Consider the following 13,872-nt stretch of genomic DNA (forward strand, 5'->3'; position numbering starts at 1 on the left):
TAAATGGAATAGATATTTTGATTTACAGTCCGACGTTAGACAGCGAAAAAACATTCTTAGTGCTTCATTCATTCGGATAACATAGCCTAATGGAAGATGCGCGTTATCTTTGTTATCTTTCCTTCTCTTGCGCTACATGATATATTCAAAGAAACCTTCCCACATTAAAACACTTTGCGTTGTATAAATATACTTGACGTTTACGTACACGTACTAATTGCGTTTCTGATTAAAGATTAAAGTGGAAACTTCGCGATGCGATTTTCTCAATTTCCCCTCTTCCATTTTCTCCGGAAGAGAACACGCCCGAAGAAAATTGTGTATCGGGTCAACGCGTTTCAAGATTGCCTCGAGGCACCTGGTTACCTTTACGCCGTAAAGGCTCTTTTCGGTCTCGCGCTGTTTGTTATTACCGTTCTTGTTAAAGCAGATTCGCGACACGCATACACGCATACATGCGAGGCGTGCGAGGCGATTAACTTAATAGCGGCGCGATAGTGCGAGCTCGCCCGCTATTTAAAGCACAGCCCCCGGAACACGATCGTATAAATCGTAAGTTTTCAGCCGATAAAATGCACGCGCCGCCCTGCACGATCCCTGCACCCTCCGCCTCTCTCCTTTCCCCTCCCTCCCCCCGTCCGTCCATCTCTCTCTCTCTCTCTCTTTCTCTCTTCCCCGTCCGCCCTCCATAAATTAAACGGGGCTAATGCGCGCCACGACCGACACGAAATTGAACGGCTTTAATGCAGATCTACGGCCCTCGCGCGATTCCAAGATTTAATGTCGATTCCTCTCGTGATTCGTTCACTTCGACGGACACACACGAATCGTTAACGATTAACTCTCTTCGCACTCCCAGGAGTCTCCCAGGAGGGAGATGTATGACGCGCGCGAGATTTTCTTTCGTCGCAAAGGCGGCATTTTAAAGCTTTCAAAAGTATTTGCACGCATTTTTTCGTACTTTCATGGGATCTTAACAAATCGTATCGTTTATGCAAACGTACCGTTGCCGACTTGGCGGTCTGCAAAACTGAGATGTCGTTCTAAAAATACCCTCATGATTTATTTACCGTTCTACGCAGAGGGTTAATGGACGAATATCTTACTACCTCGCGTATATCGCGACACACGCGAGTTTCTCGAAAGTCCCTTCGCTCTGGCGTCTCGTGCGTGCGAGTCACGATGAAAAATTCAGAACGATTATCCGGATAGGGAGAAGCGGGAAGGAGGTTAAAGCGTCACCGAGGAACATTTCCAAGAGGACGCGGACGGTCACGTTTTACGGGCTCTTGCTCTCAAAGGATTCGCGATATCGTCCGACCGGGACCGTCGATTTCCATATCAAACGTCCTGAAACGCCGGCGATAAAACCGCTCGGAAATAAAACACAGTACTCGAAATTCTCCGCTCGGTAACGGAAAAACCGTCGCAACCGCGATTAGAATTTATCGATGATAAATTCTAAGGAGAAGCTTCGCTCGGCGGACGGGGGTATTTATTACCGTCCTTCGAGACATTCTCGATCACGTTAAACGTTGATAATAATTGCATGGATCTACTCTTTGAACACGGAACGAATCATCGTCTTCGTTTGGTTGAACGTTGAAAGACGAATCTTTCTATGCAACGCGGTTTACACCCACGCAATTCCTCATCATTACATTTTCTCCCGAGCGAAATTAAACACGTTTCCGCTGAAAATTTTTATTCCGAACATGTCACGTTGCCGGACTAGTCCGAGGGATTAATCTACGTCGTTTTACAGCGTCGCATCATCGTAATCGCGTGTCGTTTCCCTTAATTAAGCTTAAGGAGACGCCGGGCATCGTGAGATCCGTCGATCATTAAGCGAGATCATCGCGCGTTCTTCTATCCGGACCTTCTTCCCGGGATTTCGCTTCTCCCTTTTTTTCCCCCTCATTTCGAATTTGATCGCGATCTCTCGAAATACCGTATATCTTTACGAGAGTATCACGAGCGTAAAGGCGGAACGGGACGAGATCCCGGGCGGCTGCGCGTCGAGAAAACTCAACGGGATGCTGGCTCGAGACGAACGGAGCGCGCGCGCACGCGAGAGAGAGAGAGAGAGAGAGAGAGAGAGAGAGGAAGAGGGAGAGAGTTACGAGCTCAATAATATGAAAATAGCGCAAATTTTTACGAGCGTGGCGAAATACGAAACTGCTCATAGCTCTCGGGCGTGTCGGGACGCGACGCTGGGGGATGTTGATAGCCGGGAAATACGAGGTGTCACTCGGAAATTTCGATTGCGAACGTGAAACGCGATATGCGGAGAACGTGGAAAAGAGACGTGAGAGCTCTCGACGCGGACAAGACGCGCGTTAAGTCGGATAAGTCGGGGGGAGGGGGAGGGGGGAAGGAGGGGACTCGCGGCGCGATACGAGGGTCCAAGAAAATCCCGAATGAGGCGAATCTATTTCCTGTTTCCGCTTTGACGCGTTACGCGATGACAGGCAACTGAGTGGATGAAGTTATTTACTTAGGGACCATTTTTCCCGAGAAAATACGACCGCTGCGCGACGAGCGGAATCTATCCACGAACGATCGAACATCACACGTTAGTCTTTAGAAATAAAATAATGCGCAGTGACGACGCGACCGACATCACTGAAAATTCTCTCGATGATCAATTCCGTCGATGTAAAATCGCGACAATGGCGTATAATTACAACGATGAAACGAGTAACGGGTAACGGGGAACGTGCCGAAAGCGTGGAGTGGAAATAATTGGAACCACCTTCGTCTCGAAACGTACCCGAGACGACCGCCCGGTCCGCACTCCGGTTATATTTAACATCCCATTCCGCATACGAGCGGAGATTTATTTTATCGTTTATCTGCGGAATCGCGAGACGCGGGGCAAATACGCGCTAGAACGGCCGAGACAAAAGAGCCGAGAATTCGAGCGAGGTGAAGGGGGGGGGGAAGGGGAGCTCTAGTCGCAGACGCGCGTGATCGGGACGCGTGCACCGCACGCACGCCCGTGTGTGCCGCACGCAATGCAGGAAGGTAAAAGGCGTAGGTGGATGGATCGATAGAGCAGGTGGCAGCACGTCGGTGCTCTCCCTGGTTCGCTTCCGGCGCGGCGGAGTGTCATTGGACTCTCCGCCGATCGAACGATTGGCCTCGGCACGATTACGAGAAATAATATCAAGGCTAATGCATACGGAAGAAGGATAACGCAATTATCAACGATCGCGCCTTGTTAAGGCGCGTCCTAGATGATTCTCGCGACATCTGCTCTCCCGATGAAAGTTCGTGAAAAGCCAAATAAAAAAGAATGATCTCGAGAAATTTAATTTAAATCGAAAAGATAGCCTTTAAGATTTCCGCAAAAATTACTCAGGCACAGATTCGATCGAAAGAATAAAAATGTAAAGATATCAGGAAAAATAAATATCGGTGAGAAACTTCTCATAAAAATTCTTCTTATTCAGAAAGTGCTTTTTTTTCATATTGAATGTGTCGATTGATTTTATATAACATAAATAAGTTTCGCAGATCTAAATAGATTCATTTAAAAAGTAATCCGATATTATTTATAAGGAGATCGCGAACGACGCAACGATCGAAATGCGTGAGGGATTTACTTACTTTGCGAATGTCTTCTAAATTGTGAATTTCCGGCGACAGACCGCCATGCACACAAAGGAATTGTTGGTTCATGAGGGCGGCGAGCGGCAAACAGTCAAAAGCATCCATGCATGCGTCGTACACCCTTTCGGAGTATTTTATTTTACCTGAAAGCAGGGAAAAAAAGATCCAAGATTAAAATAACGGATTGGCACTTCGTGCGATGGAGGGACTTTGTTTCATCAGCGTTATTGCGTTTACGACGGTCGTACGAAGATATCGGGGATCGTGTCCAGTTACCTTTATGCGGGAGCACTTTTACGAGACGAGGCATGGAGATCAAAGTCAACACGTTTAATTCGTCGTTGAACGGAAGGAAAACCGAGGCGAAGGAGAAAAAAAGGCGACACGAGGGAGTCAGGAGGAAGGAAGGATCCTGACGAGCGAGGTACGCATAGTTGACCATGGACCATTTCGCGAATGAGTCGTAAAAAGAACACGGGAGCTCCATTTTACGTCGCACTCCCGCAGTCCTCGCAGAATAATGGATACTCTCCAGAAGATGGAGGACCCGCGCCCGCCTGCTCGTCCACGCCTGTTCTGTGTTCCTGAAATTTATTATATATCGCTCTGCGATATCTCTCCTCTCGCCGTGCACGAGCGATAACACTCCGCCCGCGGATAAGACGGGAACAGGTAATTGCCATCTCATTTCTGGAGTACAATGAGCCAATCTTCGGTACGAGTAAACATCGATGTATTTTTTTTTTGTTTTTTCTTTGGATTCCAAGTTTGGATTGCTTTTACAACTGAATAACGCACATGAAAATGATAAAACTTCAACTCGCAGAAGGAGCCCATAGGAGCCCTCTGGGGCTCTCTGTTTTTTTCGATGACGTTTCCTCTGTTAAACCGTGACCTCGAAAATTGACGTGAAACAACCTGTATTTACTACATCGGACGGAGGATCGTCGAGTCGCTGTTCGGGGTGACGCGTGAAAAGTATTTCCTTCCAATAAAGCGAAGTAATCTCGACAGGATAAAGATTTGTTGGCGCTGAAGCTAAACGGATCGCCGTTCGAGGTTGCCACTCGAAGGCCTTCACGCAGAGATCTCGCAAATGAACGACCCGGCCGGTGGACGTGGGAGACTCTTTGGGCAGATTGAAGTATTGCGAAGCGGGTGTCCGTAATATTGCGCCAAGGACGGACCCGACTCTCATGTCTCGAGATTATTAAATGAAAGAGAGGGAGAAGGAGAAAAAGAGACAGGTACCTCGAAACAAAACTCGAATACATATAATCATAATTAAGCTGACAAGATAGTTAATAGTTAAAAAAAAAAAAACGAGATTAATTACGAATAATGTAGAAATTTATAAAATTAATTGAGAAAAAAATTTAAAGAGATCTCAAATTAATAAAGCAGAAATTATATGCCTTTTGTAATCTTTGTAATAGCACGCAATTGATTTTCACAAGTAACATTTTGCTCCACTCTCATGATCATTACGTGATACAGACGCTGACACTCATCGTGATAAAAATGACGATTTCGACGAATTAATTGCGCGTTTGCTCTCATCGTCTCCCACGTTCGCGGACAAACGATCGTTTTTGGCAGCAAAGTCCATTTCGAAACGATACGCCACGTGATTCTGGCGCGCGGCCATCGCGTCCCGGCTTCTTGCTCGAAAAGCGCGCGAGCGACAAGATCGCTCGGAATAATGCGTTTCTCGGGCTCGGAATACGACCCTCAGGAAACGCGATCGTTAGTTTCCAGCGTTGCGCGTCGCAAGAGCCAGAAGAAGCGCAAGACAATTGCACAATATCACGTCTCGAAGGAAAGAGACGCAAAATAAGAAGAACTGTAGAGATTATAATTAAACAAAAAAAAATTTATTGTAATTATAATTAAACAAAAAGGATCTATAATAAAGACTATTGCACGATATCACGTCTCGAAACAAGGAGAAAACATGAAATAAGAACTGTAGAGATTATAAATAAACAAAAAATATGTTATGATTATAATCAAGTCAAAAAGGATCTATAATGAAATATGATATTTTAACATTACAGATAAGATTTTTTTTTAAGCAAGTAGGAAGAAATTTTCTGAAGTTCATAGCTCTATTTATTTTAAGATTTCCATACGCGATCGGAGGCACGTCACCATATATTACGCTAGATACGACGTGATAAAAATGATATATTTGGGGTGTACGAGATATACGGCGAGGCAAGGAGCAACCGCGCATTTATCTTGATAGAATGGTATCGAACTTCTCTATACGTCACGGTTAAGCGCGTTACATTTTTCTCGCGTCATTGTTATCCGAATTGGCAGAAAAATGTGCGCGCGGTGTTTGGCAAAAATGCGGAAAAAAATGTGGATGGAGTCACGCGAATGTGATATATTGTCGCTGATCTACCGCATCCCCGCAACTTATTATATTCGCGCTTTAGGTTAAGTCGCGATAGGGATGAACACCCACATTGTCGTAATCCGCAACGTGAGTTTAAACGAAAACAGAATGTGCGCGCATTACCCTAAAGGTTATCGGGTCTATCAGGTCTCGCGGTTAAATCTCTCCTGCCTTCGTTAAGGAGGGCAGAAGAGGGGAAAAAAAAAAAAAGAAAATCACCGCGCGCTACTCCTGTTCCTGCGCGAGCGTGCTATCGCGACTTTGTATCGCGAGGAAAAGCTCGAGTCGCTAGAGATAATCGCAATTTTCTCGATCGGTCGGCACGTGAATGCCGGCGTAATAGCGGCGGGTAAATAGGCGGGTAAATAGGGTAACTAGGCCGCGTAAATAGGCGGCTGTGAAAAAAAAAAAAAAAAAGAAAAAAAAACGAAACCGACGAGAGAAGCGGATATACGCGAGGGCAGGCACACCCCCGTTGGCCCGCTCTCCCCCGGGGAGGGCACCCAAACGTTCGCCAATAAATGCACGGCGAAAGCTCCGTTAAAACGATGATTAAAGCGCCGGCCGGCGTCGTGCGCGCGCTGGGATTTTCGCGGTTATCGCGGTTATTAAACGCGCGTGGAATCGGGGTCACGGTGCGTGCGCGAGCGAGGGAGTTTTTGTCGGGCAACCCCTCCCCCCTCCCCCTCTCTTCGTCGGGTGGCTCGCGCTCGGCTTAATATTCGCGGGCGGAAATGGCATTACGCCGGTTCGGGATGTAGGAGGAAATTAGAATTGTTCCTCAAAACGGGGCCCGTCCCGGGCGCGAAAATGCGACACGAATGAGCCCGCGGTCCCCTCTCGACGCTCCGCGAAGCTCAGCTTTTACGTTTGCAATAATAATAGTGCCGTAAGCGTGGAAATATAAAGAAGACGCGCGAGAAATACGAGAGTACACCGGTGAGATACAATGAAGCAACATAAAACGTTTAATAACGCGTAAAACGCGTTATTAAGAGCGCGATACGAATTTATGTCCGACGCTCGTAATCAAACTGTCATTAGAGCAGCGGCCGGATTTATTTTGAAAAGATGTAAACGCGTCGTCGTTATAATACATTTCTCAGTCTCGTAAAATAAATGACTCGGCGGCCTTTCGGAAATGAAATTGCCGACATATTAATTAGACCACTAAATCGACTTAAAGACTTTAAGCCTCGAAAAATTTCCGTTCCTCTGCGACAGCGTTTTTTCCTCGTCGTCGGTGCATCTCTCGCGACGCATAGCTCGGGAACTCGCGCAGCAGAAGCCGGCGGCGTCTCGCGGAAAAGTGTATCGATCGCGGAAAATTGTCCGATACTAGGTCAGCCTGCGAGTATTTGCGAGGCGCCCCCGCTCGCCGTCTCGATTCCCTCGGTCGCATCGTTATAACATTTACGATGCGAGCGGCGACACGACGCGCGACGAGACGGGGAGGGGGGGACGGGGAGTCGGTAATGTACGACATGAGGTTTTCTCGCGCGACGAGACGCGGGGTACGTTTCGCGCGATTATGCGGAAGGCGGAATTAAGCGCGGCCAATCAACGGGGGTTTCCGACCGACAGGCGAGAGGCGATCGCTCGTCGCTTTTTCGCACGTCGCAATCTCATTTGCCCAGCGCGAAACGGAAGGATGGGAGACGAGCAGCTGCATCTGACGTTAAATCCGCCGCAAATCTGGACCCGGATATCCACGCGTATAAATTGCATTACAGGGCGAGCGAAGCAGCGTAACCCGATGGTGGACTCGCGCGATTAATGTAATCCCGAAGCTCGCCTCGGTTGCGAGCAAACTTGAACTTAGGCGTAACAACGGGAGTGCAAGAGCCACGGGTGTTCCCCGAATGTTCCCCGCCATTCGGCAAACATAACTGCTGTGCTGTGATGTCCAGTGGTTTACAATCTCGTAACTTATTCGACATGGGGTACAGGTGATCGAAGGACTGAGGGGACACACGCGGGTCACAAGGTCGATATTGCACACGCAACTCGAGTTATCGCCACGATCGACCGAGTCTCGTTATTGCTGCATTTTTTTTTTTTATAACGTTAGTATTATTATACACAGCGTGTCTTTTACGAGTTCTAGATAATTTTTATGTCATTTTTCACTATTATTCATTTAAATGGAATAATCCCTTATATAATATTTATATTAATTAAAAAAAATATATATATAAATAAAATTGTAACAAAATTATATAATAATTAACAGTTTAGAATGATACCGTCACGCGATATTATATTTGCAAACTTAACAAGATATAAAGCTATGAAAAAAAAAAATGTAAAGAACGGTGAGATAAATTAGCTTCATTAAATATTCTGTTAATTAAGTTGATGTTTTCTCAGCATTACATTTACATTATATAAAACAATTTCAGTTTTTGTAACCAGTTATATAATGTATGTTTTTTAAACATCTAGATTTAAATTCCAGTACTTATTCATAAGGATAGTTTATTTAATTATATTAATGCAATATGTATACATTAATTTTTAGAAATTTATTTTACGAAATAGCTCTATAAATTATCTTTGTATCTTTTTGTTTCGTTCCATGTAAACGTGATATAAAGCGAAATCTGCACAAATCTGACATATCTTGTAATTTTTATTCCACTCACGATTCTTTCTTGAAAGCTGTGTTTTGTTACTTAGACCCTAATTATACAGTACACGCGTATATGTTAAGATGTATATTCGAAATACACCAAAAACTCGCGATGTATATGAGCCGCATAAATTTCGTCGCAGCGTGGAGCTAATCCACCTTACGAGGCAACACCCCACCGTAACTAACATGGCGGGAGACTTAATCCAAGTCGCGAATTATTAAACAGGAAATAATTTCTTATTACGACGAAACAAAAGTGGGCCAAAAAACGGTTAAAAAGTGCACGGTACGCGGCACGTAAAAGATTCAACAATGCGGGAAATGAATATTTCGAAATCAGAAATAGAAAAAGAAAAAGAGCGGAGGGGGCGGGGGATTTTATATTCTTGCCCGTAAATATTATAAAGAGTGAGAAAAAGGCTGACGGTTTGTACAGACATGAACTGGTCGTTTACGGTATATTTCTTTAATTTTAATTGTAAATATGAGAGAAAAAAGAGATTTGAGATTACTTACATTCCTGTTTAAATGTGAAGTATTCCGTCAAATGACGGCACTCGTGGTTACCTCTAAGGAGGAAGAGTGTGTTCGGATGGCACAATTTCAGCGCCCACAGGTACAATACGCACTGAAACAGAAACGAAGGGAGTGGACGTTAATAAAGTAACTCACCATGTAATCATAATGCCGGTTACCGTTTCGTAACCTTCAGATATAAATTTACAGCAGACGTAATATGTACTTCGTAATAAATCATTTTCACAGAGTGTCAACAAAATATAATTTCCTATACCATAATTATTTTTTACAGTCATAAGACAATTTAATTAAGTTAATAATCTATTAAGCGGTCTATTGATAGACTAAAACGTTAAGAAACTGCAATCGCAATGTCGACTAAGACGCTGTAGAAGAGGAGACCGTCACAAAGACGTAAACATGCAAACTAGCTTGCGATTGTGCCACGTCGACAATATCGCGATCCTCCAATTAAATCGAAACAATTCGTTAGCCTCTATCGAGCAGCTCCAATCGCTCGTAGATCCCCCGGTCTGATCGGCATTCCTCCGCTTTAATTGCAGAACTTCCGCGTCGACATGAATTCGAGCGACGTGCTGCCGGCAGATTGCATCGCAGAATGCATTCGGACCCCGCGAGATTCTCTCAGTAATTTAACGCGCTATTAATCGGCGCGTCGAAGAGAGACGAACCAAAGTCCCTTCCCCACCCCTGTCTCTGTCTCTCCCAATGACAACGATGCCATTAATAATCCCGAATGCGAGGCACGTGTTAAAGGTGGAATATCTTGGCAACGGGAAAACTTAACCGCGCGACGATTTTCTAGTCTCGCAAAAATGAATCGGGTGGCGAAAGCTGCATTTGGCATTTGCACGTCTACGTTTATGAATGCGATAAAAACGTACTGCGCAGTTGCACAAGGCTGTATGCGGATTGTAATTGCCCGCTGAAATTTTCAGGGAGAAATAACAACGGCGAGTAAGCCAGCAGTAAGCGAAACTTTAAGAGCTGTGGAAAAAATATGCAGTATTGTATTAGAATGTAAGAAAAATGTAGAAGATGTAGATATAACATGTAGGATATTAATTATGGTGGCCTATCGATCTTGTGCTCGGGACGATCGTCGGAATTCGGTTGTTATCGGCGCGAGTAGAGACGCGTTACGCGCGAATGCATCACTAATTAATATTATTCGTTGTAACACACGGACCACTGACCCGCATTAAATTGGCAACGGCCGCTGCTAACGAACGCACCAGCGGATTTCGCACGAATTTTGTGTCCGCGCTAATTAGCTCGCTCGCTCGCTCGCTCGCTCGCTCGCTCGCACGCTCGAATGTGACGGCCGTAATGACGACTCCATTAGCTTCAACACGGTTTTGGGTGGAAACGAGAAGGGGCAGGGCGCGATCCCGTTGGACCTTTTATGCGGCTAACATTTGTCCCGCATTCGTTATCCGCGGCTGTTTAATAATCATCGGGTGACGCGGCAGTTTTAAACAAGCTTAATTGCGCGCGAACAATACGGATTAAAGCCTTTACAGATGCCGCGTGTTCGTTGCCAATATTCTCTTATCGTGGAAAATTTGATCCCCCTCTCCAACAATCCGCGCGTCTTGATATCATCAATGTGCAAAATGCTTCGGACCAAACGCGCTTCCTTCAATCCGTGAATTTTTTATCAATTTCACCGATCGAAAATTTAATGGAATTCAATTTCCCCTTTTTCAAATATCTTAGAACGTGGATTTTCAATAATTAATACTATGCTGGAATAAAGTCTTGAAATTTTCTGCAGACATAAATTTTTGGTATCTGTTAATAATTTTGTTATTTATTTTTAAAAATATTCCACATTTCAAGCATGTATAGAACTTATTAATTTCTCGTCATATTTGTGTAATTCGTCCAATCGTGATTAAAGGAATCCGCAAGGAATCGAGGAAAATGCATATTTCCAACGGGAAACATTCTCGCGAATGCGCACATTTAAAAGTAATATGAATTAACAGAACGTTGTTGTTTCTGGAATTGATTTTCTTCTTTAAAAAGTTAATCCTCCGCTAGGAGAAGGACGGCTCAGAAGCCCCCCCTCTCGGTCTGTCATGACTGCAGAGACCGTGGAAAGGAGAGAAATCTCGGGGAAAAAGTTGAAAAATATTCCAGCATCGTGGTCTTACGTAAGATAAAACAGATGTGATTGCGATTGAAACCGCTGGACTGGAACATTTAACCTTTGTGCATCAAATCGATACCATGGAACTACGAGCACACCGCATCGCGGCTCGGCTCGGCTCGGCTCGACTCCGGGAGAGGGGGCGGGGGGGGGGGAGAGGGTAGAGGGAAAGAAATGTCACACGTTTGGTTACATAGGATATTTATCTCCCCGCTCTCGCGTCTCACAGGATCGCGCATCGTGGCGACGGCTAGCACGTCAGCGGTTACGGTATCGATATGCACACGGTTTTTTTCGATTTTGCATGACGCCGCGCGCTTCCGAGAGAGAAAGAGAGAGAGAGAGAGAGAGAGCGAGAGCAAGAGAAAGGGTGGAGGGGAGGAGGAAAGGGGTGGGGAGGGAGGGATAAATCCTCGCACCCGTCGCTGTCCATAAAAGCCAGGTCGCCGGCAATTTTTTTCTTAGACTTTCGAGGTCAATTATTTTCTCCCCGTTGACCCGATCGACTGTCTACCGTCGTCCTCCCCTCGCGCCGTCCCGCGGCCCTTCCGTCGCCGTCCCTTTGCAAAGTCAACGGAGCGGCTGCTCGCTCTCGCCTTGCCCCGGCCGCTATAATTACACGCGAGGGCCCTCATTGGCATTGTAACGAAATAACGCGCTCGTCCTTCAGGTTCCGTCGCGGTTCGCTCGCGAGCGGAACGCCGCGCCGCTGCTCTCCGATCGGGTGTATCGTCCCCCTCCTTGCGATTAGAAGATGGCTATTGCACAAAATGCACACGTGGCCGTGATCAAGTACAGGAGATCTTGACTCTCTCCTTTTTTTAACTCAAACTTGAACAGTTCATTCTCTATCTCTCTGTTCGCATTTAAATTAATACTATCTTTTTCGAAACGAAGAATTCTTTTGCGTTTATATTCCAAGGATGTTTCCGCTGTTGAAGAAGTACTCTTGAAACTCTTCAATTGAAATACCAGACAAGATGCCGATTGAAACTTCTTTTTTCAATTTAACAAAGATTTGTACTACTTAACAACACGCTATTTTATCTTTCAAATATTCCTCAACGATTTCATAATTTCTTGACCGTTCCTTCAGGAATGTTTTCAATAAGATATTTTGATATCGATGATTCTTTGCTCTGTCAATACCGTTTGCAATACCGCTCGACGCAATAAAAAGCCCCTTGTTAAATAAACAATTATTCGTTCTGTGGTTTACGAATCATCGAAACGAAATGTAACGGAATATAGTGGAAGGGTCGTAGTTATAAAAAAAAAAAAAAAAGAAGATATGACTATGAATGTAATTGTCAAATTTAATACTTTACTAGTTTAATATCCCGCTTTAGTATCCAATCTTCTAAATTGTAATTGTGCGCTTTTCTATAAGCGCGCGCGAGAAATTACTCGAGGAAGTTTGTAAAGGGAACTTCCTCTCTGCAGCGAGGATGTGATTTTCGCGAGCACACGGAATAAGATTTTCAAACGAACGATCATGGAGGATGGAATCAGTTCTCTCTCGCGAGCGTGTTCGTGTCTCCTCTTTAAGCCCCCGGATTCTACCTTTGTATCCGTCCCCCGGTCTCTCCTCGGATCATCAGGAGCGAAGGTTTCTCCTTCGGAATGTATCGTCAAACAAAAGATTCAGGATCTACCATCGAAGGAGAACCGTCGGGTATATCGCGAACAGAGAGTATCGATCTCACGAAGATTCGACGTGTCGCTATTACGTGTGTATACCACGCACATACATACGCACATACATACACACGCATGTGAAACGTACGTACATGTGATGTACCGCGGTGCTCGTATCACGCGCGATCGCGCACTTATATTTTGACGATATACTCTCTTAAAACGCGGGACGAATCTTCCTTTCTCGCGTGAGCGAGCCATCGAACGAAGTAGGTCTTGAAGGATCGAGCATCCTCCGAGTGCGAGCAGCCGCGCGACAGAAACCCCTTTCATACCGAAGCGCGCGGCTCCGACCGATTTATAATGCCATTTACCAGCGGACGGGGGCGGTCCATTTTCTCCACGAGATACTCGCAGCTCTCGAGCATCGTGCCGTAAAATAAGGAGAAAGAGAGAGAGAGAGAGAGAGAGAGAGAGAGAGAGAGAGAGAGAGCGCACTTCACTCCGTCTCTCGTATGTCTTCCGTGGATAGATCGGCTCCCACGTAGCATCGTACAATCGTAAATACCATCGAATCCGCATCTGCTCGAGCGTTACAGCGAAATTATCCTTCGGGAAGGGTGAAAACATCCCCGAGAAAAAACAAAAAATTTCCGCGAGAAAATAAAAACTGTACGATCCAATTTTTCAAGAGTAATTTCATTAGCGTCGAGAATAAAGTTGATAAAGAAAGCGATTAAAAAGAGACGAGAAAAATATGTGAAGCACGGTAGTCAACGTTATTAATATTTATAAAAAAAACAAGGACTTTCGACTCAAAAATAACAATTCGAGAAAAATATTTTTTGCAATTCTTTGCGATATTTTGATCGTTACTTCACGTTG

General features: G+C 45.1%; 1 protein-coding gene across 7 annotated transcripts in view; it reads right to left on the reverse strand.

Annotated features, from left to right (window-relative positions):
• LOC105434032 (serine/threonine-protein phosphatase 2B catalytic subunit 2) overlaps positions 1 to 13,872 on the reverse strand; it is a 117,375-nt gene that overhangs the window by 37,425 nt on the left and 66,078 nt on the right. For all 7 annotated transcript variants that reach the window (XM_089082176.1, XM_089082171.1, XM_089082174.1 and 4 more), the window contains exons 4-5: positions 9,171 to 9,282; positions 3,613 to 3,758 (exon numbers count right to left, since the gene is read on the reverse strand). In XM_089082176.1, the coding sequence (XP_088938302.1) occupies positions 3,613 to 3,758; positions 9,171 to 9,282 (258 nt within the window). The remainder of the gene's footprint in view (positions 1 to 3,612; positions 3,759 to 9,170; positions 9,283 to 13,872) is intronic.

The sequence above is a fragment of the Pogonomyrmex barbatus genome, unplaced genomic scaffold, assembly GCF_055798465.1.
Source record: "Pogonomyrmex barbatus isolate J1 unplaced genomic scaffold, ASM5579846v1 scaffold5, whole genome shotgun sequence".
In the NCBI taxonomy this organism is placed as follows: domain Eukaryota; kingdom Metazoa; phylum Arthropoda; class Insecta; order Hymenoptera; family Formicidae; genus Pogonomyrmex; species Pogonomyrmex barbatus.